Genomic DNA, 26,656 nt, shown 5'->3' with positions numbered 1-26,656 from the left:
AGCAAATACAGTGGAAAAGCATTGATCTTTGGGGCAATTAATAGCAACCCATGCTTGCTGATCAGCAGTCTACAAGAAGCTGGGCAAACCTACATTGTACCCCACATTTTATTGAGAAGCCAAATGAACAAGTAAACTGATCAGAGGCTGCCCCACTCTGGGTTGCTGTGAGTAAACGTCTTGAGCAATCTGAGCTGTGATTCAAAGTGCTCTTTATTCATTTTGTGTTGTTCCCCCACTGTATATAAAGTCCCCTACTTCAAAAAGGTTAAATAAATCAGTTCAAGTAAATGTCAGTGGGAACGGTCAGTTCCTCCCAGAAAGCTGTATGACTGCAGGATTTCTGCAGTGGCAAATAAATCATCTTCCAAGCTTTTAGCATACTTTTAAAAACGGGATGAGCAGTGACTGCAGTGCTGAGACAGTAACTCTTCTTTAGGTTATTCCAGCTTCATTCTGAATAGAATTTCACCTCTTAGCGTATCACATCTGGTTCCAAACTCAAGGCTCTGGCCCTTCTGACTGCAAAAGCTCTTCTTACAGCTCTCCCACGGCAAGGAGTTTCAGTTCCAAGACCAACCTGATTCTTCCATTTTAATGCTTTAAAAATATATTTCTTTTTCTCACATTGAAAGTGTCTCATGCTATGAACTATAGCAGTTAGGGCCGTACCTAGTTGTTTCATAGGTGTTACGCCATAATGTTGTGATTTAGGCCCTGTCTGTGCTGGGCTTTGAACCTAATGTAACCACAGTTCCACCTGTAATGGGTGCACACATGGATGTCTGGCTAGGTTCTAACACCACGTTCAAGCTTGGGTCTATCACTGCTCTGGTTTTGACATTCTTCCATCCAAAATCCCTCCCCTAGGCTTCATCTTGTCCTGCTTACTCTGTGTGCCCTTCGACAATGGTTTAAAAATAGCCCTGGTGCTGCCTACACAGCCTGGAAAACTGCTTTTGTTGAAACTGTATTGAAATGGACATCAAGCCGTTTTCAAATACCGTTTTCAGAGCCTAGTGTAGACAGGGCCTTTGAGTGTCTATTTCAGCAACAAGCAAAGGAGGAGAACAACACGACTGATAGCAACCCAGCGGGAAAGTAAAGAACCTGGAGGGATTTGATCATCACAAGGTATCTAAATGCAGTACATCCCTTTTGCAGCGCAATACATTAACCGTCTTCAGGGGGTTTCTGCCTGCTTACAGCTGTTGATAACAACCAGTTCTAAGGCTTTCAAGCGCTCACCCCTTGACAAATGGTTGGCCACTTGTATTCAACTTTTCCTCGGGCCAGAGGGAATCTACTCTGTTTGCCTATTCTGGGGTGGAATGGAAGGAGTTACATGAATGCAATGAAGTGGGCCCTTTTGAAGTGTCATAAGTACGACTGCAGGTGCCTAGGGCTGAGCTGCTTGTCCTGGCTGGGTGCTTTCCCCGGTTCTGAAGAGCTCAACCTGCATGAAGGCTTTGAAAGGGTTTGTACAGGAAGAAAGCAGCATTTTAAAAAAAAAGTTGCTTAGGTTTAAATGAGTTTGTTTGATCACCTAGACATAATGTGTCCGTTGTACCGTATTATGATGATGATTTTTAGGTAATGCTTTCCATCCATAGATCGTTGTGTTCTGTTTGTACAGCATCTAGTACAATGGAGTCCTGGTCCATGGGTAGGGCTCCTAGGAGCTACAGTAATGAAATAATAAATAGTAACTTCACACAGGTGAGGAAGTACCTTTATCTCCATTTTACAGGCTTTGCCTCCATTAAGAATGTGTGTGTTGGTGTAATTAGATAGAAGTGATTAAACTGGTGCAAACCCCTAATGTAGGCTGGCTGCATCAGTATAAAGTGGGACTTATATCACTGTAGTGTAATCCAAATTAAATTGTTAATTTAAGATGCACCAGTATAAGACCCACTTTAAACTGATGAAGTCACACTGGTGCATCGTTTCTCTAAGTAGATAAGGATTTGGAAACTGAGGCAAAAGAGGGTAAGTGACTTGACCAAGTCCACATTGCACGTCAGTGGTTTGACAGACACTCTGCATTTTGTACTTCTGATTCATTTCCAGAATGCTGCGGAGTCTGTGCATTACATTTTTTTAAACAATGTATTTAATTATTTGTTAAATTTTTGTGATCATTTTGGAAATGATCCTAAATGTTCCTGAAGCTTTACAAATAAAACATATTCTGTATTTGAGTAAATCTCCGCTACATGGTTCTGGACATTGACGGTGGCTGGATGGGTCAATGGTTAACCATAGCATGATTCTTTGTTGCAGTGAAGCTCTAAATCCAACTGCCAATATCATTGCATAATATAGAGGTTAATTTGGATTTTCTCTGGCAGGGTGTGGGCACTGTAAGAAAATGAAGCCAGAGTATGAGAAGGCCGCAGAGGTGCTGCACGTAGACAGTGATGTAAGCTCATTTCCATTATTTTCCCCCTTTTCATATAATCCATAATAAATAACAGAAGTAATAAAAATGACTTTTCTTTTCCCCCCTCCCGCCCCCCGGAACAATTTTAGCTGTTCTCATCCTCCCACAGGGCCCTCCGAGATGTGCTTCCAAAGTACAGTCTCATTGGTAATGCATGAGCCTTGCCAAAGCGTTAGCAAGAACATTCTGTCTTGAGCAAAAGCAAAATTGCCAAGTGATTATATATTCAGCTGTAGGGCCTTATTTATACACAATGTGATCAAATGCCTATACAATGTGGAAATGTTTATTTTCCCCTTAATTAAAGGTCTCATGTTAAATGCAAATTAATAAAATGTGGGGTTTCATTCATGGAGTACACAAAAGTTTAACAGGCTTGTTTCTCCTCTTGAATACATTCATTTTACACTGGTGTCATTCCACTATACATCAGTGTAACAAAGAGGAGACTCAGGCCCCACAGCGATAATAATCACTAATAATAATTCAGCACCATCACTGACAGGCCAGACAGGAATGGAAGATATTGTCATTGCAGCTCAGGACACTTAATGACTAGGAGGCAAAGGGCTTATCTCAAAGCATAGCAAGTCCCTTTTCATTAATGCTCCTTCCATGAAGTCCATCAAGAAAGGAGTGTCACTTAAGGAGAAATCTGAATGAAGAGTGGTTATTTTACAGAAGAGTGGATTGGCGTTCGGGGGGAGGACTTGAGGGATAAAGGCATGAAGATGAAAATGGGAGGAGGATATGAAAGAGGCATTTAGGAGCTGGTGTAGAAGGGGAAGTAGGAGGAAGTGGGGGAATAGATGTAGACTAGGATGATGCAGACATTTAAAAGTGCGATGGAGAATCTTGAGGTTGATGCAGAATGTGAGGTGAATGTGATGCAGAACATGGAGAGCTTCAGAGTAGTTCATTTATCAGCAGCATTTGGTATCCATCGGAAGGGTGCGGGAGGGAGAAGGTGTGGGAGGCTATACAGAAGAGGCAGGATTGCAGTATTGGAAGCAAGCATGAGTAGGGTAGGAGACAACAGGGTAGATTTGTGAAGATGTTGTAATGGGAAAAACAACTGCCAGAGAGGAAGTAGGAAAGCGGTTTTTAGCAACAGCAGAGGGGAAGATTTCAGTGAGGGGGTGAGGGCCAGCCAGGAGCTCAGTTTGCTCCATGCTTGTTCTTGGCTGGTGGTAGGGCATCCAGGATGAGATGTGGGACTGGACAAAAGGGAGGGTGGGGTGGGGAGAGAGTGCCGAGGGTGAGTAATTGAAGGGTAGAGAGTGATCAGGGTCACCCAGCATTAATCATTTACATGGTAAAGGGGAAACCCTGCTCCCATCTGTGGCCATGAATAGCAATAGAACCAACACAGTCCCACTGTGCTAGATAAAGGTGCAGATGGGGCACCCTGGTACAGGGCAGAGCTGTGCTCTGTGAGGACACTCTGCATAGTGTTGCACAGGCAGGGATGAGGCAGGGCCAGAAGATCTGCAGATGATGTGTCCTCTGGTCCTCCTCAGCTCACCTGTTGCTGAAGGAACTTTGTCTGAATGGCTTCACAGCTGCTCATCCTCAGAGAGGATTCCTCCCATTTGTCTCCCTCCTCTGACTATAATTCATCTGGCCAGGGTTCAGCTAGGTTCCTGAAGCTGGGCGTGGGCCTCAGGCTGCACAGCAAGGTCGTGTTTTACTTTGGCTGTATGGCCTGTAAAATACAGCCATCTCTTCACAGTGAGATTTGGAGCCAGCTGTGCTTTTCAACATACACGTAGTTTGCACTTGGAGTCTAAGCCCATCCAGAGGTATGAGCGACTGCCTCCGAATCCGCACTCTCTCCTGGCTAATAGTGAGTGGGATGTCATGGTTTGCAGCTAGTTTTTTCTGTTTCAGAGTCCAGGTGTCCTTGCAGCAGTTGATGCTACTGTCAACAAGGCGGTGGCAGAAAGATTTCACATCTCAGGGTTCCCTACCTTGAAGTACTTTCAAGATGGAGAGGAGAAGTATACTCTGCCGCATCTCAGATCTAAGAAGAAGATCATTGACTGGTTGCTCAAGTAAGTTGTATGAGTTTGAGATTTCATCCAGATTTCTGGCTCTTAGCCATGGAAGATTGTTTTTGTGAAGCAGTAAATCTTAAACTGAGCTTCATTTCCTACTTAAATCCCTTACTAACAAAAACAAATTGAATCCCAATATTGAAAGCCCCACAAAAAGATGTTAATTATATTTTTTTAATATACAAAATCCTTTGTTTGCTGTGGGTTTTTTCTATTCGTATCCCAGTAATTCTTTCCCAAAATACATATTTTTTTAAATATCTCCTAAGCCTCTTTCCAGAGGGCATAACAGTGGCACAAACAAATAAGATCAAATTTACTGACCCCTCTTTCTTTTAGCCGGTAGTTCTCATTGTTTAGCAGCCAAATGGTTGTAACTATACTCTCTTCTTCTCAGAGTCATTTTTGACCATCAAAAATGGCATCTTTGCCCATATTTATTTCATTCCTGCATCTTTCTTAGGAGATGCAGTAAAACATGGAGATTTAGGTTGAATGCATGTTGAGAAGAGTGTAGCACTCCTAGAGGGAAGAATTGTTGACGTAATTATCCCTATTCACCGTTTTGAAAGAAAAATTATTAAAATTTTTTTTAAAGTACTGTTTGTTTTCTCAGACACTTTGTGTTTACTATGTGTTCCATATTGCTCCACAGAAGAAGGTTTCATCTGTATTTTGCAATTATTTGTTGAAGTTATTGAGCTTTTACCATATAATTGTGATACGAGGCATCTAACCTTGACTTTTGAACAGAAGCGTTTGGTTAATATAATAGTTTGCATTTTTATTGTGTCATGCATGTAAGTCTCTCTAAATGCCTTTCATCAAACGATTAATTTGGCCTCACAATAACCATTGGGTGCACTGAGGGGCAGTGAGATTGTGATTTGCCCAAGTTCATACAGAAAGTCAATGACAATGAAGAATACAACCCCCCTATTCCTTCTGTCATCACTGGACGCTCTCTAAACCAGTGCCAGACACAGGTACCCAAGGGCCAGATCCTGAACTGGGATATATTGTCATAGCTCCATTAACATCTGTGGAACTATGACAATTTACCTCAGTTGAGGATCTGGCCGCCAGGAGTCCTGATTCCTGTGCTAACAGCTGGACAACTCAGTAGCGATGGAAATATGATGGATGTCTAGCAAATGACCTTGCATGGAATTAAAATTTTGAGTTTTTATTTGTTTTATATGTAGCCGACAGTATTTAAAACAGTGTCATTCAAAATTACAGGAAAGTGTGGAAACTGTAATTTAATAGTGCAGTGACAAAATACGGTCTTTGATCTGGCTTCACGCTGCTGATTTTATATAAGTAATCACTTATTTAAGATATGGCAGGAATGAGTCTGAGACATGTCCATGAAGTGGTGAGTAGCAAGACATTTCTAGGGCTACAAAACATGTACAAGATTGCTATTAGCCAGACACTATGTGCAATCATAGTTGATATATTAAATTCTCTTTATTAAAATTCTGCAGTTCATTTACTCTCTACCCTCCAAAATGGGCTAGTGTTGATGATTGTGTCCTGGTTGTGCTTTTAGAATTTTGTATTTCACAACCTGTTTTGAAAGACATGACAAAAAGTTTCCATTATGGCGATAAACAGTACATTATTTGTTTGTGGGTGTGGTTGGTGTACGTCAATTACCTTTTGATTCCACCTGCTGTACCCTAACGTTCTATATGCACACCTATAAACACAGCTGTACTGGTGTGACTAGAACAAAGCAGGAAACCTTTATTTCAGCACGACCTTTGTTTCAGGACTATAAATTCCCAGTCATTTTGAATGGTTCTGGAGCAAAAGTCCACTCTGTCATATCTTTGCTGAAATAAAGGTTTTCCTATATTGAACGAATCATATTCATGATACCGGGGAAAATGGCTTAAGTTACGTTTGTACTGACTTCTGCAAATTAACTCTTGTTCTTCCTTGAACGTTTTTTTTTTATTGCACAAATAGCCTTAGGGATACTCTACCACCGTTTCCTCAAAGCAATAGGTAAGCGAGCCATAAGGCCTCTTTGCATGCTTCCAAAAAGATTTAGTAGGTACATTGTTTTTTCTCCTCTAGCCCACAAGCACCACCTCCACCTGAACCGGCTTGGGAAGAAAAGCAAACAAGTGTTCTCCACCTAGCCGGAGAGGACTTCAGGGAGTCTTTAAAGAAGAAGAAGCACGCCCTTGTCATGTTCTATGCCCCATGTGAGTAGATGTCCCTTGTTTTCATATAGCTTGTGTGTCCCTTGTAGCTTCTGAAATCCTGTGCTTTTGTATATTCTTTTATAAACAGAGTTGGTATTTTAGCCATAGGCCTGAAACAGACCCCAGATCTCAACACCCTAAGCTTTTAGAGGTTCATATCTCATTCTGAACTTAGTTGCTTGAGACTCTCCCTAATGTATTTTATGAATCTGTGGAGGGAAACAGCCTACAGCTTTCATCCAGAGAGTGACTGTACTTACTACAATGGATCGTAAAGGAGGCAGATGAATAAACAGAAAGTGGATTTATTTTCCGTGGTTGCATTTTGTGGCATGCAGAACAGAATGTGTTTCCTTATAAAATAGCAATGGATACAGAGGGCCTGTAATTGCCGTGGTAGCAGTCAATGCAGAGAGAAATTAATCCCTTGATAGTCCAAGTCTAAATTCTGATGGAACTGTGTCAATAATAGTGTAAACCCACATTTGATATCTTCCCCCCCCCCGCGAACACACACAACTTTAGCAACTTCATCACCAGATTATCTCATTTACATATAATGTGTGTATCCATTCAACCAGCTCCCTTTAGAAGTCAATGGAAGACTTTCCATTGAAGTCAACAGAGATTTGGATCAGGCCTTTTGTAAATCAGATGAGCAGCGTGGGGAGAGAAGCCAATTTCTCCCACTATTTTAAATAACTCTTTCAAATATGTTCAGTGCTAGAAATGTTTCCAGCCAGCACTGGCGCTTGGCCTTCTTCCTGATTTGCATTGTGTTATTTAAACCAGCAGAGTCATCCCTTCCATTCTCAGATTTATTCCACAGGTGGCTGGACTCCATTCAGTTTTTAGTCTTGGGGAGGTGGTTTGGTTTGTGTTGAGGGATGTTTGTTTTAATATCTGGCCTGATTTGTTTTAGAAGGGCCTTCACCCTGTCCCCTCGCACAATTTTGCATGCAAAATACTACATCATAAGATGACTCTCCCTGCAATTAACTGATAGCATTTAGATATATAATTATCTCAATCAGATTTTTTTCCCACAAAACTGGAGGCTGTTTTTGAAAAATAAGGCCCTTAATGTTTAGTCAGGCAGGAAAAAACAGCTCCTTATTTTGCTTTTCTGTAAGAAAATTAAACATGAATGCATTCTGGGCTCCTGTGAAGCCCTGCTGGATGTGGGACACAGAGAAGGGAATTCCTGGGAGGCTATAAAAGAAAGGGGAAAAGGATTTAATCCTTCGCTACTCCAGTTCCCATCGCCCATTGACTAAAATTTGCCCTTGTGCCAGGAATTTCTGATTCATGGAACCCTATTGATTAAGAATGATATTTATTTTAAAGGCAAAGTAATACATTAAATAGTACAAGTCAGGCATTTTCCAGCTAGTTTATTTTACCCTAGCTTTCCATTATGAACAACATCCATGGATGAAAGATCTTTTTCTTTCTCTTCCTCCTCCTCCTCCTCCCCCCCCCCCACACACACCACACACACACACACACACACACACACACACACACACACGAGAGAGAGAGAGAATGTGTAAATTATTTGCTTATTTGTAGGGTATTTTAACAAAATCTAATTTAAAAAAAAAAACTTTAAAAGCATGCATGTAAAATTTTTTAGTCTTCATAAGTCACTAAGGGCATGTTTTAGAGAGTGATTAATATGCAACTCCAGTGGTCGAAAGCATGTGTTTATTCACTGATATTCATGTTGGATAGTACCTTACACTACAGGTAGCCCTAATTAAGTCAACAGTACTAATCTTACTGTGAGTAAGGGTATCACAATCAGGACCTAAGTGTATTAATGGGTCAGCATAAATCAGTGCTCTTTCGTGCAGCTGGACTACTCTTTAGATATAGTTTTACAACACACCTTTGGGTAAAGTGCTTCTTGAGCCTATCTGCATATAGGATAGATTGAGGTTTGTTAAATATCCTCACAGGGCTTTTTATGACTTCTAGTCAAGAGTGTCCAAACTTCCATTACAGTTTCCCATATTCATGGTGTACAGTATTTCAGCAGAGTCAGATTTGTTTTTGCTTAGTGTGGGTAAGTGGGGGGTGGGAAACGCACGCACACACTTAATATGCAGCAAGCCTGCCATCAGACATGGTAGGAAAGAACTGATGAATATTTTAAATCTCTGGTAGCAGTGAGATAATTATTAAAGAAACAGAACAGTACAAATCATCCTATATGGAGTCGGCTGCTTTTCTACACCGACAATGTGCCTTCTGCTAAATTTGATAGATTATCTTTCATCTACTGTTTCCTCAGTCATGGGACTTCTCTGGGTTTATGCTTGCCAATTAACATTAACTTGCTTATTTTAGTGCAGAAGCAGCACTGCTAAAATTGCCAGGCCTCATTAGATCAGGTAATTTTCTTTCTCTATTCAGAGCCACATCCTAGGTCTGTGCAGTCCCGTAGCGTGTTACTGCACTCAATGAGTGCCCTCTGAAGGGGCTTGTCATTTTTTTAAAAATTTTTTTTGTAAGAACTGTGAACCTATGATTTTAGATTTTGGATCTAAAACAGTAGGTTGAATGTTCTGACCTTTCTAAAGCCTTCAGTTTGACAAATAAACCTTTCGGCAAAGGCCACAGTCACTTCTACCTTTTATCCTTTTCAAAATAATTGCTTGCGTTTATATGGCACCCATTAACCCAAAGCACTTAATGTATGTAGGAATCCCTTCGCCTCACTGAAACACAACCACCTGTGGATGGGAATGTGGTAGTGTTGTAACAGCACAGAGCAACTCTTCCCAGTAGTTGAAAACAGAAAGTGAGGAATACTGAATCTACAGGGGGAATGTAGGTGGGCAGCACACAACTTCCCCATTTAGAATTTGGCCAGGATACAGAGGTTAACGCTGCTGTGCTTGCAAAAAGCACCATAGGATCTTTAATAACTTTGAACATGTACCAAAGCCCATTGAAGTCAATGGAAAGACCCCTATTTACCTCAATGGACTTTGTATCAGGCTGTATGAGCGGTCTTTGTTTTATGTTTCATCCAAAAGATAGCACTTCTAGCACTTCTAATTTATACTGGGTTTATTACTAACTTAGTGGAAGAGCCCCACCCACTGTATAAACAATGCTGCTTGTAGTAACTAGGTTTTCACTGGTACTAAGCGGATCCGGCTTGGAGCAGTGTGGTTCTGTATGGCTATAGGCCATGTGGTGACAAATGGCGTTATGGCTGCAGGCCTTTTCAGCAGGCAGTTAGCTATACCAATACTTATCAGTGTTAACATGCACCTACCATTGCATAGTAACCTGTGCACAATAAAAATCAGCTGTTGATTAGCTGTCAGAGCCACAAAGGGCAAACAAATTTAATAAAGTTCCATCTCAGTTTGGAATATTTTGATGTGCAATTTCTAGTGAATCAGACAAGAATGCATCAAAAGATTTATTACAGAGAGTAGCTTTCTGGTATTTTCTTCTAGTTAGGATTTCTATGAAGGGGTTCCGCAAGTATGAAAGAGTTACCAAAAGGAAAAAATAAATCCCAAACCATATTTTTTTTCTTTCAAACAGCAATATTGTTCTTTAAGAGAGAAAAACTAGCATGGAAACTAACTTCTTTGTGGATTATTATGAAGGTCAAAATCTACCTCCAAGATGACTTTCATATGAAGGAATCAACCAGGTTAAAAATAGGGTTTTAATTATGATTTTTTTTTATTGGTCAGTTTTAGTGCAAGTGTTTGGTGTTTCCCAGAACAATCTGATTTCTCCTCTTAAAACTACCAAGACAAAAACTTTAAAAAATATATCCTGCCCACTGAAACAAGAGGTAATAATAAGAAAAAAGTTCACAGTTCCTTTTAGTAGCTTGTAAGGATGGCCGTTGCCAACACTATTAACTTCCCAAATGGTTTCAATTTGTAGGGCTCAACAGGGTTCACAGAATGGACATTTTTAATAGATATTTCACTGCTGAGAGCTGATTTCCAGTTTGCTTTACTAATCAGCAGAGAAATTTCAATTTAACCTGAAATTTTTATTGCCTGCTGGTGAGGTTTATTCCTTAGTATTATTGCAGCTTGACGCATGGAGGTTATGCAAAAATGACCCAGAATAAAAATGTTATTCAGAACTACATTCTTCTAGGAGAGGATTTTGCATAGAACTTGTTGGCACTGGTCAGCTGCTACATGTATAGCTAGGACATTCATCTCTTCTTTGCCTTTTTGCTCATCTCCATAAGCTTTCCCAAACTTGCATTTTTCTCTGTGGTGGAAATGAATTAGAATGTGAAATCTCTCTCTCAAGAGTTTTGGGTGGGGTCCTTATGAAGATGTACCCTGACAGAGAGGCATTGTCACTAGCTAGGTGAGGAATGCCTCAGTCATGCTTATGCATAGTGGTAAGAAATAGATGGGGACACTATTTAGTATAGATTAGATCAATTATTTCCTATATTTCTATATCCATCTCATTGATGTTGTATGGGACACTGAAATCTGCAACAGGCACATGTTAATTTTCCACAACAGACTTGCTGGAAACAAAGATCAGCCTCCTGCCTTATTACCTGCACCAGTTAAACCCCCCACCCTCTGACCCCCCAAAGAGGAAATTTCCCTGTTTCGTCTCATCTGTATGCCCACGAATACACAGAATTACACAGGTGAACAGAAAATTGGTGCACCAGAGTGGAACATATTTGTGTGTAGAAGCTGCTGTAGCCAGATACATTTACGGCTAGATCCTGGCCCCCACTCCAACCCGTTTGGGCTTCTCCAGTGGCACAAACAGGCCAGAAAGCTGCCCTAATAAGACGATTGAAGATCTTCCGTCCTCAGTCCATTGCAGAGTAATCCTTAGCTGGCCCAGAGCTGGCTAGACCAGAACTCTGCTATCCCATCCCTTCTTTTTCCCCTGGTCGGCATGTACTGTGCTCTGGCGATCCCCGTTGGTGTGACAGCCAAGCCAGCATAGCTTAGAGCAGGTACCAAAGGAGAACTAGCCCTCGGATCAGGAAGTCATAGAATTGTCTCTCTTGTGGCTGTGCTCATCAGTTACAATGTAGACATAGAGAGAGTTGATTCCCTGTGTGAGGGAGCCACAGTGAAAAATTATCTGAAATATTCAACTATTGTGGGGGAGCTAGAACCAAACATGCATAACAAAGCAACAATGGTGTGATAAGTTCTGTATCCCGTAAGCACATAGGGAAATGCCATACTGGATAAGATCAGTGGTCCCTCTAGTCCAGTTTCCTTTCTCTGACTGTGGCCAGCACCAGGTCTTTCAGAATTGGTATTTATGATATAACTTGTCTGTAGGAGACATTGCTTCCTCACTTCCCAATAGTTAGAGGTTGGTTTATGCTGTAATTGCACAAAAGATAAGCAGTCTCAAAGGACTGGTATTTAGCTCCTCAAAGACACCATCCAGGAGAGTGACTCCAGAAAGAGGGAGGGGGGTAGTGGTGTGTGTGTGAGAGATTCCTGAAGGATTTTGGTTTATGTATATACTTTTGTGTGTGTGTGTATCTTAAAGGTTTTCATTAGGAGGCTGTATCTAACAATGTGAACAAAATGTATGTTTGTAAATGAGGCTTAAAATATCAAAAATTACTGGCTGCAGACAGCAAAGAATCCCTTTAAAGTTAAACGTATCTCCATGAAGGTTTTACTGGCTGTTGACTGAGAGGAGAGGAGAATATCCAGTACCTAGATCTGAGCTCTCAGATGATGCTTCAAATCCATTCCTCAAATATGCATTTCAGAGTTTTGATGATTTGTGAGCTCTGCCTGTACCTAGTTTCTCTCAGTGCATTAGTGGGGAGCTTGCTATTGACTCTCATGTCAGTCAGGTATCTGTTTATTGGTGTAAATAGTGCAGATGATAGTGCTGTCCCAAGAAACCCTTAATGGTCTGTTTTGTTAATGGATGGACCTGTACAGACACTTCTGTGATCAAGCTGGCACAGGCACTGTTACATTCTTGGTGTTTGTGTTTGTGGGTAATAATTAGTATGGAGAGAACTGCTCTTAAAATCCTTGTTTAGCCATTACTCTTACTTCAGAAGTTGAGTTAGTTTAATGGACTGAACACAGCAGAGGAAGGAATGTGCGGAAGAAGCTGGGAATTCAGCTCTGGCACTAAACCTGAAGATAAATTAGTCAGGTTCATACTCATAAAGCCCTCTTGTGCTCTGAAACAGGATTCCTGTTTTAAATCTTTAATAATCTTAAAATGTTACAAATGATTTATTGGGAGGGATATTACCCATTTTACGAGAATGGCTATGCCAGACGATTTAGCAAGTGCCATTTGTTGCAGAATATTCCTCCTCTCACCCTCCCAAAAAATACTACTGCTACCTGTAACATAAAGCCGGTACAGTTTTGAATACGGAAGGTTTCAGATTAATATACCGCCCTCCTTTTGAAATCACTCAACTTTCTGGGGCCAAGCTCAGATTAGGTAACGCTGTAGCTTCCGTTTTTTCATGAGTCCATAATATTACAGTGGGCCTGATTTTGAGTCAGACCATAATTTAGCGGGGGGGGGGGGAGAGAGGGGAGAGAAGCAAATACTTTCCTTTGCCTGTATTGCATCTTAAAGATCAGCACATCTGGGTTTCCTGTCCCCAACTCCACTTGCCATGTGAGGGGCAGCCACTTACAGGTAGGAGGAGGTAAAGACGCTGAGGTTCACAGGCACTGCTGTCATCCCCTGCTGCCTGCCTAAGGCAGCCTGATGCAGAGCAGAAGTACCTTCCCTCCTCCCCCTCCATACCCTCCCGCCCCCTCAGGAGGGGGACAGGCTTGCAAGCTCAAGCCCAGGAAAGACAGAGCTGCTGAAAGCTGCTGCTGTTGCAGCCAAATCCTGGCCTGGAGTGGGAGCCGGAGTTGGAGCTGCTGCCTGCACGCTGCACTCTGGAGTTTTAAAGGATCACTGCCTGTGGCTGCACTCCTGGGTCCCGACCACTGCAAGGGAGTGCAAGGGGCGGGGGAAGGAGGGGCGCTGGCAGCCGGCTGGCACCAACCCCCTGCCACGTGCTGCCTGTAGAGCGGGGTGGGCAGTGCACAGAGCAGGGCGAGCTGTGGGGAGAAGCGGCTGAGGGCTGGAGCTTGTAGTGCCCAGGGTGTGGGGCAGGCCCCCCCAGTTCAGCCCAAAGGCAAGAAACGGGAATAGGGCAGGGAGCTGCTTACCAACCAGGCCAGTGCTGCCAGGTGCCACCTTTGCAGAGATCTCTCCCAGCCTCAGCGGGAAGACACGGACTGCAGGGGACTGGACCATAATGCTTTGTTCAGAGTGACGAACATTTCAGAGTTACGAACAACCTCCATTCCCGAGGTGTTCCTATCTTTGAGGTTCTGCTGTAAAAGTGTGGTGGGAGTTAATTGTTCCTACCAAATCAGAGGCCAGGGTGAGGTCTGTGTTTAAAATACACCTTCATAAAACTGTGGACAGCAAGGCTTTATCGGATGCCACTGGGAACTGACACAAAATGCAGGAAAAATCCAGGTGTTCTGTGAGTGAAACCCCAGCTTTGTTCTGAGTGTCTGTTCTTTCAACTCTTTTCTGTTCTAAACAGCACAGTTCAGAGATGCTCACTATACATCTTTCCCTTTTGCAGGATTACATGTGTCAAGGGTCAGAACTACTCTCGTGGTGATGATAGTCCACTCTTAATAAAGTCATATACTTGTCTTCTGCTGTTGGGGGGGATCCAACTGAGAAGTTCTGAGCCACCCCCTTCCTCTCTTCTTCCCCTCCCCCTCATCCCCAAATTCCAGGGAACCGGTGTCTGGCCTGTGATATTTTTTGTCAAAGCGCCTCACATTTCTGTTAAAGGCAGCAATTTCAAAGGACTTGGTTTTATGCAGAACCTTTGCACTCTAGGTATCTCCAGCATTTGACAAAGTAATGAGATAAATACAGTATGCAGACGGTAAATGCGTAGGCAGAGCTGTAGCCATAGTTACCTGGGTGCCCTTTCATCATATAATATGCACGCTCTTTGAACAAGTGCGTTGCAAGGGTTAATGATATTCCGCAGCCAGTAGGAGATTCTGTTCAAAATTCATACCATACAGAATTCTAACTAGATAGGGCTTCGGAAACCAAGAGAGGACTCCGAGAGAGTGCACAGTAACCACTGCAGAGCGTACTGTCACTTTGCCAAATGACAGCAAGCTAGGAGCTGCGCTTGCACTATGAAGACAGACTGATCTAGGGTGGGGTATCCAAAGGCATCTCAAGAAGTTAGGCACACAGCTGCCATTGACTTTCAGTGGTAATTGGATGCCTTCTTGAAAATCCCACCCTTAAGACTGGTGAAAGAGGGCGCTCGGCGTAGTAGGAATATTTAACACTCGCGTAGCTCTTCCAAGGCTGTGCAAAAAACGAATTAATCCTGATAGCGTCCATGAGGAATAAGTGTAAGTTCCCCCATTATACAGATTGGGTAGTTGAGGCAGAGAAGTGGTGACTTGTCTGAAGGCACGTGATGAGTTGATGGCAGAGGTGGGATTGTAGTGCCGGAATCCCAAAATCTGTAGAGTAGTATCTCACCCACACTCCTACCTGCTTCATGTACAATTACAGATGACTTTCTTTCACCTCTTCCTTTCAATCACCAATTACCATAGAAGGAACATTTCTTTTTTTTTTACTCTTTTTAAAGAGTCGATAAAACAAGAGCTTGAATATTTTAGCAAACACCACCACATTGTGAAATTGTTAATAGGTTGCGTGTCCATGTTGAGAGCAATGAGGCAAGGCCTAATTGACCTGACACTTAACTGAACCTCACGAACTTTTCAAATCAAAGGACAAACCTCTTCCTTTCAATTATTAATGATCGTGCTCCCAAGCCAGAAGTTATGCTGCGTGTCAGGTCGATTTATGAAAGAAAGGTTTGGTCCTAGATGTTGTGTTAAAAGGCCCTCCCAGTGCTTTACTGGTGGAACAAAAACAAATTAACCTTTCAATAACATCTCCAAGTGGCTTTCTTGAATTCGTCTGTGTTTTCAATAACTTGTGTGACCGCATGAATTGTGTTAGTAAAAGCACTAGATTTTTTTTTTTTTCCAGCGCTTATCTCTGCGACCATAGTACATCGTCTCACTTTCTTTGATTGGCCAATGAATAGCCTTCTTTTAATTCTCGTGAATCACTTCAATTCTCAAAATGGAAACAGCCTTCTTGTCTTCTACACTCTGCCAGCTCCTCCATCTGTTTTGATGGATTCTAATGTGTTTCTTTCACTTGCTTGGAAGTGTGGCTGTTTTAAAACCAGTAATGGAAGGCAGTCTCTCTCCATCTTATTTAGAGGGTGATTATTTAGACCAGCAGACAGGGAGTCATGACTTCTGGGTTTTGGTGCTATCTTTGCAACTGGGCTTGATCCTGCAGAGTGCTGCGCACTCTCTGAGCTCTCACTGACTTCGGTCAGAGTTGAGTGCACTTAGCACCTCACAGATGTGCTCAGTACCTAACAGAACCAAACTTCATGAGGAAGTTATGTAACCTCTTTTTGACACAGTTTTACCTTAAATCTTATGAAAGGGATAGTGATGCCTATCTCTCAGCAGCAATTTGAGGCTTAATTAAATGAATGTTGGTTAAAGCTGTTGAGATCCTGGGATGGAAGGTGCTAAAGGACAAGCTTTTTTCTTTTGTGCAGAGACAAGAGCTCAGACAGTGCAAATGCCATTGTGTCCTAAGCCCCATGTGACAATGCTAGTTCAAGTTTGCATAGTAAATTTTATCCTGAAGTAGGTTACGACCTTAGAAGTAATGTTGTATTTGTAATCTGTCTGGTAAAATAGTGCGTATATAAAAAACACGTATCATAAATGTATTACTTGATTACTCATCATGCTCCTTACTCGGGGAGTGTGGGGGGTGTGTGTGTGTGTGTGTTTGTGTGTGTGTGTGTGTGTGTGATTGAGAGAGAGATCTATAAAGGTATAAGGTAAACTTGTCAAAAGTGCTTAACACCTGGTCTACACACTGATTTCGTACTAATAGAACTAATTGGATTTGGGATGTGACCAACGTAGTTGTACTGGTGCGATTCCTACTGTGGGTGCAGTATAGCTTGTTTTCCTTTTCTTATGGGAACTCTTATATTGGTATAACTGTGTCTGCATTAGGGAAGTTATACTAGTCTAACTATACCAGTAGAGTTAGAACAGTATGACTTTTATAGGTAGGCAAGGCCTAAAGTGACTTAGCATTTTCGAAAGAGACTTAGGTTTTTAGAAGTCTGAAGCCTTCTTTGAAAATGGGACTTAGGCACCTTAGTCAAATATGCCCACAGGTGTAAAGGTATTTAGGTGTTGCTGTGCTCAGCCTTGCAGCACCTGACTGATTAAGTAATCTAAATCTCATTTGCAAAAAGGATTTAGGCACTTAAGAGCCAAAATCCCATCAACAGGCTCCTAAGTGCCTAAAACCCTTTTGAAAATGAGATTTAGGCTACTAAATCAGTGAGGTGCTGCAACGCTGAGCGCAGCACTATCTGAATACCTTTTAAAATCTGAGCCTTCTTGACAACCAGGGCACAGGTCCCTTTAAGGCGTCTCAAACTGGGCAAAACTAAACCAATATGTGAATTCAGCCATATTCAAATTAGCCAATGACACTAAAACATTTGGGAAGTCAAAATCAAACAACAATAATCTTGAAAGATTAGAACAGTAGTGGGACCTGGGGCAAGCAGTGGAGATTCAGTAATAGTAAATTTCCTGATAGGGGAAATTAATGCAGTTATATCTGTGCTCTTCAGCTGAGTGAATTTTCCTGTTGTGCTCCTCATACCCTTCAAGGATGTAACCAAAACTTTGCTGCAATGAACATGTAGGGTTGGGATTAAGCAGTTGGGAGAGAAGATGATCCATGAGAGAATCTATTCTGAGAAATGTTACATGCTGGGAACAGAACTAATGAGAGCTTCTATTTCATTTTATGTATAATGCTAGCCAAGCACCCTCGGCGACCTATCCTATCTAAACTGACAAACTGGTAATATCCCTTTCATTTTTTGCAATGATTCCTTTACATCTTTAACCTCAATTATCTAAAACTCCTCTTCATAGGATGCTCGGTCTTTTCTATTGCTTACTTCTCTGTTAGGTTATCATCCCAGGACAGCTGTCCCATCTAGCCAGGACCCCCTTCCTATTTAACAGTAAGTGCAGGGTGGTCACGCTGCGCCCCCCCCCCCCCCCCCCCAATCTGTTTCTGACACTCCTGGGGGTCACCATCCCCCAGTTGAGAATCCTTGATCTAGTTCCACCCCTGGTGGCCTATGCAGTTTATTCCCTGCAATACATTGTGGAGTGATTTGTCCATTCTGGTTTTAAATGCCTTAAGCTATCGGGCATTTAAGGAAAACATTCCAGTTTCCCCGTTTCTGGGTTTTAGCCTTATCATTGGTATATATTTTTGCCAGTATGGGGCATTTCTATTTCAAAACGAAACCCTACTGCCTTGACCATGTTGACCTTGCCATGTGAAATTGAACTCTTCTTAACAAACGCTTTTCCTCTTAGCACCTCATTGCAGTCAAAGCTGCCTACAGATGTTGTCGCCCGGCCTTAAAGGGCACCTTAGCCCTGCTGATTTTTTCCAGACTTTTCAGTGTAAACAACCCTCCTCTGTCATAATAAACCCTGCTATTGCCAACCTTATTAAGGAGATGCCCATCTCCCCTGGTACAGGTCTTCTGTTTCAAAAATGTTCCTGCCATGCTGCCACCTCTGTCTAGCTAGATACTACAACTGAGGTTTTCAAAGCTACATAAGGGGCTTTGAATCCCATTTCCCATTGCAATTAAAATCTCATCTTTTCATGATTGCTGCCCTATAAATCCCTCAGAGAGATGGATAGAACCTTTCCACTCTTGACATCTCATCCACACCTTAAGTTGCCTCAAGTTTCATCTCTTTCCATCACAGCCCATCTGGAAGATCTCTTCTAAGCAGCCTGTGTACTTTCATATATTAATCCACAGTAATTGAACACTTGTTCTTTTTACATTCAAATCTCCACGACAGCGTGAATGCTTAAAATAAAAGCGTAATGGGAAGTGTGAAAAAGTAGTGGGAATGAGTTTCCCTTCTGTCAAAAGAAAGATGTCATCCTCTGCTTTTTTGTGTGTGTGCCTTAAATAGAATGACTGAATTGGGTGATATCCAGTTTTCTGCATTTGGAAATCTTTTTAAGTTGTAATAGATGAAGTTCTGCTGTTCTGTCTGAGGTGCTCCTTCCCACATCTTTTTCAATGACTTCTTGAAACTCCTTGAGAATTCAGCACAGAATTTGGCACAGAATTCACATCTGTTCCATGGGTAAATGTCTAAAGTTTACAGAATGCCCCAGTGATGCCAAAAGCCATATGTTGGTGTTTTTTAGCTTTGTGACCTGAATACATTAAAGAAAACACACTGGATCAAAATCAGAAGTGAAATGTAAGATACACACCAGTAAGCAAGGTGTGAGTGGGGGCATTGTGTTAAAGATAGGAAGGGCAAGCAGAAAGGGAGGAGTGTAGAAATGAAAGCAACTACCAAGAGTGGGTAGGATGTAGTAGGATAAAACTGGAAGGCTTACACTCCTTCACTGATGATTTTGGATTATGTGAGGCTTAGATATCTCCTTGATAATGCAGGCAATGATCCAGATGATCTAGTGGTCTCTTGTGGTCTTAAAATTTATGAATCTTTGCTCATAACTGTCTTTATACCCTCTATTGGATATTATTCTGCAGCATATGTCATGGTGATGTGCTAGGATGGTAGGGCCATTGAGCAACGGTTGACATGCCTGACAGTTTTATTAATCCCCTGCTATCAGCTAAACTGCTATTCAGTATTCCGAGCTGCCATCTGTTGACCACTGTAAAATACCAGGCTGCATTTTTAATGTGAAGTGGATGTTTCTGCATCTAAAGGGACACTCATTGCTTATTGGCTTTCAGTTGGATTTACTTGAAAAGAATGACTTGTTTTAAATCCTGACTATGGAAGTTGTGTGTCAGCACTTAAGTGGGGGCTTGTAGCTGGGAGCTTTTAAGAGATTTCCTCCTCTGTGGATCAGGCACAGAGAGTGGTACAATCCATCCCATGCATGCTGTCTGAAAGACGCTTATTTTGTCTGTTGGTGGGGGGGGAGACTTTAAATCAAGCTGCATTTGGTTTTGGGGTGTTTTTTATTTTCAATCTGAAGGATCACTTAATGAAAACTATGTTGGAGAATCAAACTCAAGTCCTTCAAAACACCTTCCCCCATCCCCGACCTCCAAAAACACTTCTTAGGGTAAGTTATTGCGGGACCCTTGTCTTCTAGAGTGACTGAGTGGAGCAATGTTGTCAAAGTGTAAACTACTATTGAAGTAATTTGCGGGAGGGTTTCCTTTAATTGTAGGTGTGATTTCTTGCAGTTTTGCTTCTGAAATGTCTTTAAGCATTTCCCTAACTCCTATTATTATCTTATTTGTACTGCAGTAGCACGTAGAGGCTCCAGCCAAGACTGAAGAGCATACAACCCAAATAGACAGAACAGACAAAAAGGTGTGAGGGGAAGCAAGGGCAGAGAGATGATGACTTGTCCAAGGTCACCCATCAGATGGGTTACAGACCTGGGAACAGAACTCAACAGTCCAAAGTCCCAGTCTAGTGCCCTGTCCCCGTACTGTTCAGCCTGACCAACACCAAAGCCCTTAACAAAATATCGGCAAACTGTACTCTGTCTGCACAGAGATTGCTTCACTGAGCACTGAAGTGTAGTTGTCTTTCAGGATGGAATGTAGCAACACAGCAGAGTAGTTGAGGACAGTAAGGGTGGGGTTTTCAAATATGCCTGGGTGAGTTAGGAATATAGTCCCATTGACTTCCTACCACTTCACTGACTTTCAGTGGCACTTGTGCTCCCGAGTCACTTCCTGCTCTTGAAAATCCCTCTCTGAAAGAAGGATGTTTTGTGCAATTCAAACTGAAGTCTGCATAATGGCCAACAGTATAATCAAAGATACTGTAATTTGCCAAGGGGTTAGAGGTAACCATCTTCTCTGATGAAAAAGACCATGAAAACTTTGCTACCAGAACCTTGTTTTTACATCTCATCTAAGAGACAGCAGCACCAGTAACAAAGTGCCTTTTAACATCATGCTAGGACATCTGTTCATTACTGATTAAGAAGGGAAGAGTGCCCCCTATTTACAAATATTTGACAATGATAACTGATAGTAAGAGTAGTTTGAGCTGCACTGTGAACATGCAGTTGCCCGCATGTTACTCTTTATTATTTGCAGGCAAAGGCAGTAATACTTTGATTATCTGTCGATAGCTTTTTACCTTTATATTAGAACAGTACATGGCTGGAGGAAGAGAGCCAGTTTCCTTTGTGTCTAATTACAAGAGAAGGTCTCTGACAATTCCCTCGTGAACAATCTCCACAAGTTAGGAAGAATAGTTCATTGCAGACATTTTAGTTACTTTGGGTTGCACAGATCTATCTAAGATAGGCCAGGTATTTGAGAGTACCTCCGGTTAATCATAGACAATATACAGAGCCGCTGAATTGAGACCAAAAATCTGCAGCTGCTCTCTCATGAAAAGGGCAGATCTTCCTTCCCCAGTTTGCTGTCCTGTCGAATCTGAGTGAATTTTTTGCCCATGTAAGTGAGGAACTAACTAGCCTCTAGTTTGAGACGGCTATAATACAGGCATATATTAGTCAATCTTCCCCACAAAGCTTCGCCAATGCACGCACAGCCTTTCTGTGTGTAGGTTTTTTCCTTCAGTACTATCCCCCTCTTGAGCAGACGCTGCCTGTCCATTCAAATTGCCTCGTGTTTGTTGTATGAGCAAATGGAAGGAAGCTATGGAAAAGGGAGGTCTTGTAACCGTAACACAAATGGAGCTCTGTCCTCCAGATGTGAAAAGCTGGTGTACTGACCCGCTTCATCGCCACCTCAAGGGTGTGGCTCTAGACGTTTCAAAGTGTGGGCTTGATGTTTAATACAGTGATTGTCTCATGGACACCTCCCTTCCAATTCTCAAGCATACAGACTACCTCTCCTCCCATTCACTACTGCTTCCATCTCTAGCCCTCCCATTCTCAGACACACAACCTCCCTGTGGCAACTATACTCATTACATATGTGAAAATGTTTAATTTGTTTATAGATGTCTTTTAATGCTATTTAAAGCAACTAGAAATCAGGAGGAGACCGCTGCACCATGGACCCAATTCAGGAAGGCACTTAAGCTTAAAGCCATCCCTGTGCAGGACAGCATTTAAGCACATGCTTAATGGGACGCAAATATTTAAATTGTCTCCTAAACAGGGAAACTTTCCTGAATGGGAGGCCATGTGCTCAGCCATCACTCCCCAAACCACTGTGCTCCTTGGCTCAGAGTTGGAGACCCTCTCACCTAGAATGTTTTTTCTTTTAAATGCTAGTTCTTAATTTACCTACAGGCTTGTCTTTGTGTCGCCCTTATGTCCTGTTTTGCAATGAATTTTACATGGTTTTTTTTTTTTTCCTGTTTCTTCCCATCCCTCACAGGGTGTCCACACTGTAAAAATTCCATCCCCCATTTCACAACCGCTGCAGAACTCTTCAAAGAAGATCGAAAGGTAACCCTTTTTAATAGTTTCTGAGATGTTTAAAGTGCCTCTGCCACCTTTTCACTTAACATGCTCAGTCCAGTTTATTTAATGATAAGGCTTGTGCAGAAAAATGCTGTTGAACGAGTTAATCAGTTAAAATACATGTGCGTCTTAGAGGTCATACATGTTTTTGGCCAAACTGATTGAGTTGAACTTTTAACCTTCTTTCTGATTTTTTTTCCTTAATTTTTCCCTTTTAAATCTTCTCTCTTAAGTCATGCTGTAACTCTTTGAATCTTTAGAGAAATAAAGATTATTTTAAACCTTTTATTTTCCACTCTTCCTTACACTTCACCCTGCTAATTATGACAAGACTGTATGTGTCTGAGGTTTGGTCTAGACTTAAATCTTAATTTGACCTGGGTACATCACTCAGGGCAGTCAAAACAATGTTGCACCCAGTGTGACATAGTTAGGTCAGTCTAACCCCTGGTGTAGACACAGCTAGGTTGACAGAAGAATACTTCCGTCAATCCAGCTACCACCTCTGATAGAGGTAACTATATCGACAGAAACACCCCTTCTGTCAGTGTAGGGACTGTCTACACTACGGCACTACAGCGGCACAACTGCAGCGCCAGAGCTGTGCACTGTATCGGCTGTTGTGTAGACATACCCTGACTCTGGTCAGAAACGTAGATGGGATTATCAAAAGAGCTTAAGTGATTTACAAGCACAAGTCCAATTGATGTCTCTTGAGCGCACAAGTCCCATTGGCATTCAATGGGTCTGGTGTTTTGTAAATCACATGCAAACTGTTGAAAATTCCACCTTAATCCATAAATTTGGAAATTGTAATTTGTGTGTCAGATCTATCAAACCCTCATTCATGTGAGGATCCTTGTAGCCTCATTGGCTCATGTAAGTGAAGCCTTGTACTGTCAGGTCCTACCGTTTCTCCTTCGTTAGTACATTTCATTCTCCTCTCTCTCAGATCTGTAAAGTGTTTCAAGATATGGTTTGCAGGAAAGATACTATAAAAAAAATCTCTTGTATCCTTTTTTAGTTCCCTTTACTTCTTTTCTGTCTTTGCAACCCAGCACCTTCTCTCCATACAAGAAACAGAGGCTCCGATTCAGCAAGCTATTTAAGCACATGACCAGTCCCTTTTGCTCTCTTGCTTAAAGTGAGGACATGCTTAAATCCCTTGCTGAATTGGGGCCATAATGCTGTATCTGTATTTGCTGTTGAACTTCCTGCCTCCTTTTTTACCTAGCCATAACCGTAGGAATGGTTTTCGGGATTTACCAGGAGACAAAGGGCTAGCTTTGAAACCTCTTGCCATTTAGACTCTACAGATATTGAAGAGACCTTAGTCAGCTCTGGGTGCATGTGTGCGCACATGCTGGGCGAGCAGGGAGGAGTTTCTATGGAGGGCGTTTAGGCAACACATGAACTAGATGTGCTGATCTGTTGGGAAGCAAATCTCTCTTTTGTCTTGCTTAAGGATGGAATTAGAATGCTCTTATGCCTTCGGGCTCAGGTAACATGTAGCAGCTTTTAGTGGTACACTGCTCTCAATTCTCCTGCTGCTGTAACCTTTGCAATGTGATGCCGTGTGGTTGCTGGTTTGTTTCCAAGAACTCTATAAATGTGAGCTAGCTCTGAGACTGGCGTTTCTTTCTTAAGCTTCCTGCAATTTCATTCTATCTAGGAGTTATGAAGTGAACGTACCAAACAATGTGAGACTTGGTTGTCCAGATATATTAACAAATGTCTGATCACAGTTCAGCGTGTATCGTGGTTGTGCCGGATGCAAACATCTGAAGGTTTTGGTTCACAATTGCAAGCGGCTGTGAAAGGACTCAAAGCCCTGGAGACAGTGATTGATGGCTGCAACTTTATTTCAGTTGAGGGCATTTAAGGCTGAAATTCAGTGACATTAAATGTAATGAGGTGGAACGGAAGAACCAATAGAGAATATTGAGATTGGTACAGCTTCCGAAAGGTAGGCATGCAGCAAAAATAGCTTTGTTTCCCCTGTTGATTTATGAAAGTGCTAAGAATTGATCATCTTGGGAACCCTCTTCAGTCATGCACAACCCATAGCCTACCAAGATTTTTCTTGCTACCTGTTGGTGCCCTTGTGGAAAAGACATAGGGCCTTGATCCAACAAAGAACTTAAGCATGTGACTGTCCTCAGTAACTTCAACAGGACTACTCCTGGGTTTAAAGTAATACATGTCTTCAAATGGTTTGTTGAATTGTGGCCCTTTGGAATTGAATTGGAATTGAATAGGGATTAAACCAATCAGGTACAGTAGAAATTACTCCAAAAAATAAGGAGTAAAGGTATTAATCTTAAAAACATACAGAATGTAATAGAAAATATTTAACCTTTCTATATTTTTAAACTGTTGTCCTATGAGATTCTGTCACAGGGAGAGGTTCAGTGCTAACAGATGGTTCGGATGTTACCGTTTTCTATTAAATACTCATGGACTTTTCAATAACGATTGCCCTTGGCTTCTGGAAAATTTTAACTTTTTAATTTAAAAAGGGAAAAGATGCTTCCAGGCCTTATGGCCACAGAAAGTATTTGAAAAGGTGAACTGCCAAAGCCCTCCCAAGTTTGTAGAGAGACCACTAGAAAACAGATCGCTCGGAGGTGTGACTGTTACCTCCATTATCAAAATGGGGCGCTGACTCTGAAGACTCAAAACTGGCCACGGGTCAGATTTTTTCCAAAGAGAACACAATCTGTTGGTGTACACTTTTCAATCACATAATGCTTGTGTACTGGTGACACAATTTGCACGTGCAAAGCCCCTCTGTGCATGCAAAGTCACGGGCACAAAAATGATGGCCACTATTTCACAATTTGGCCCCAAATATCAGCTTTTCATTGGTTGTCTCATTGCTGATTACTTTAGCAGGAATATCCAGCTGATGTGCTTGTCTGGTGTGGCTACACATTACAGAAGATATATCTGGTTATGGCTCTTGCATACCACCCACGGCCCCTGTGCCTCTGCCAACTTCAGTGTCTCTAGAGTAGTGGTAAGAGCAGGCCTGTGAGGAGATATGTCTAGCTATGCTGAGCAGATCCTGAGTGTACGGAATTCAGGGAAGCTTCTGGAATGGTCCTTATGCAACCAGCTCTGCTATGCCCAATGAGACATTACCGTTTGCAAGGCTCCTCCCTCACTGCAGGGCTTTATTCCCTGCCAGTTGCAGGTTATTTCTTGCTTTTCACAAATATTACTTTCAGGTACTTTAAAAATATTACACTGGGTCCTGGGACCTTCTTGTTTTCAGCTGCCTGGGGAGCTGTGGCCTTCACTTGTAGCTGCCAGGAGAGAGCCCTCGGCCTTGGCTTGCATCTGCAGCTGTCTTCGTGGATGCTTTCAGCAGTGACCGTTCATACCTTCCGGCTCACCAACAGATGCTCAAGAGCTGCAAGTGTGACAGTTGTCCCTTTGCTGAACAGATGGAGGAGCATGAAGATTTGTTCAATCAGGACTTGAGAGAGACTCGGGATCACCAATAACATTTTTAAAACTCTGCCGGCTCATTTTCAGCTGAGCCCCCAAAAGCTGAGTCCAAAGTTCAGCTAGAATGAACTTATTTATGGTGCTCTCTGGAGGAAATCTGTTGGATTTTCCATGCCCAGAGAGTAACAAATACCAAGAATTGAGTAAAAGGTGCTGCTATTTGGACAAGCCTCTTTGAAATGAGTTATGTTTTTGAACAGGCTTGTACTTTTGTGAATCTGTACAAGTCAGAACACCAGTCAGCTAACAGTGGGTCAGTGAGAGCAAAATCTGAAGAAATTGGGATTGCCACGGCTGTCACTGAAGGAAGGCCTGCTTTGGTCTGCAGAACTTCTAGAAATCAGTGAGACTTAATGAATCACGATATGGAAGTCCACCATGCTATTTTTTGGCAGTTGTTTTTTGGTTTTTTTTTTTTAGGGTTGAACCACACTTTCAGATCCTCAGGCAGAAAAACTGTGTGATGAAATTGGGACACAGATGCATTAAGGAAACAAGAAAGTTAATATTTTGGAGATCCAGGCACATCATGAATTTAAAAAAATGACTCATCAGATGTGATAATGTTGGTGCTGTATATCATGGTAACTAATATTAATCTTCTCTTGCAAACTGATTCACGTGGAGAACAGTGAATGAATTGTGGCTAACCTCAGTGGGATGTACTGTATTTTGGAGAGAGAACAAATTATATAAATAGACCCTTGTACAGTAAACATAGGGAAGAATGGGTACCTGTCTAATTCACATGTGCTAGAAAAACC

The 26,656-nt window shown here is 42.0% G+C and overlaps 1 protein-coding gene across 1 annotated transcript in view; it reads left to right on the top strand.

The window, feature by feature from the left end:
• Nucleotides 1-26,656, top strand: part of PDIA5 (protein disulfide isomerase family A member 5) — a 127,034-nt gene that overhangs the window by 83,651 nt on the left and 16,727 nt on the right. Inside the window, exons 12-15 of the mRNA XM_067549632.1 lie at nt 2,355-2,425; nt 4,337-4,500; nt 6,592-6,722; nt 22,294-22,364. Coding sequence (XP_067405733.1) covers nt 2,355-2,425; nt 4,337-4,500; nt 6,592-6,722; nt 22,294-22,364 — 437 coding nt within the window. The remainder of the gene's footprint in view (nt 1-2,354; nt 2,426-4,336; nt 4,501-6,591; nt 6,723-22,293; nt 22,365-26,656) is intronic.

The sequence above is a fragment of the Emydura macquarii genome, unplaced genomic scaffold (genome assembly GCF_026122565.2).
Source record: "Emydura macquarii macquarii isolate MOO-44397 ecotype Brisbane River unplaced genomic scaffold, CSIRO-AGI_Emac_v2 contig_1253, whole genome shotgun sequence".
NCBI lineage: Eukaryota > Metazoa > Chordata > Testudines > Chelidae > Emydura > Emydura macquarii.
Note: the sequence above shows the minus strand (reverse complement) of the source record. Positions and strands in the feature narration are given on the sequence as shown.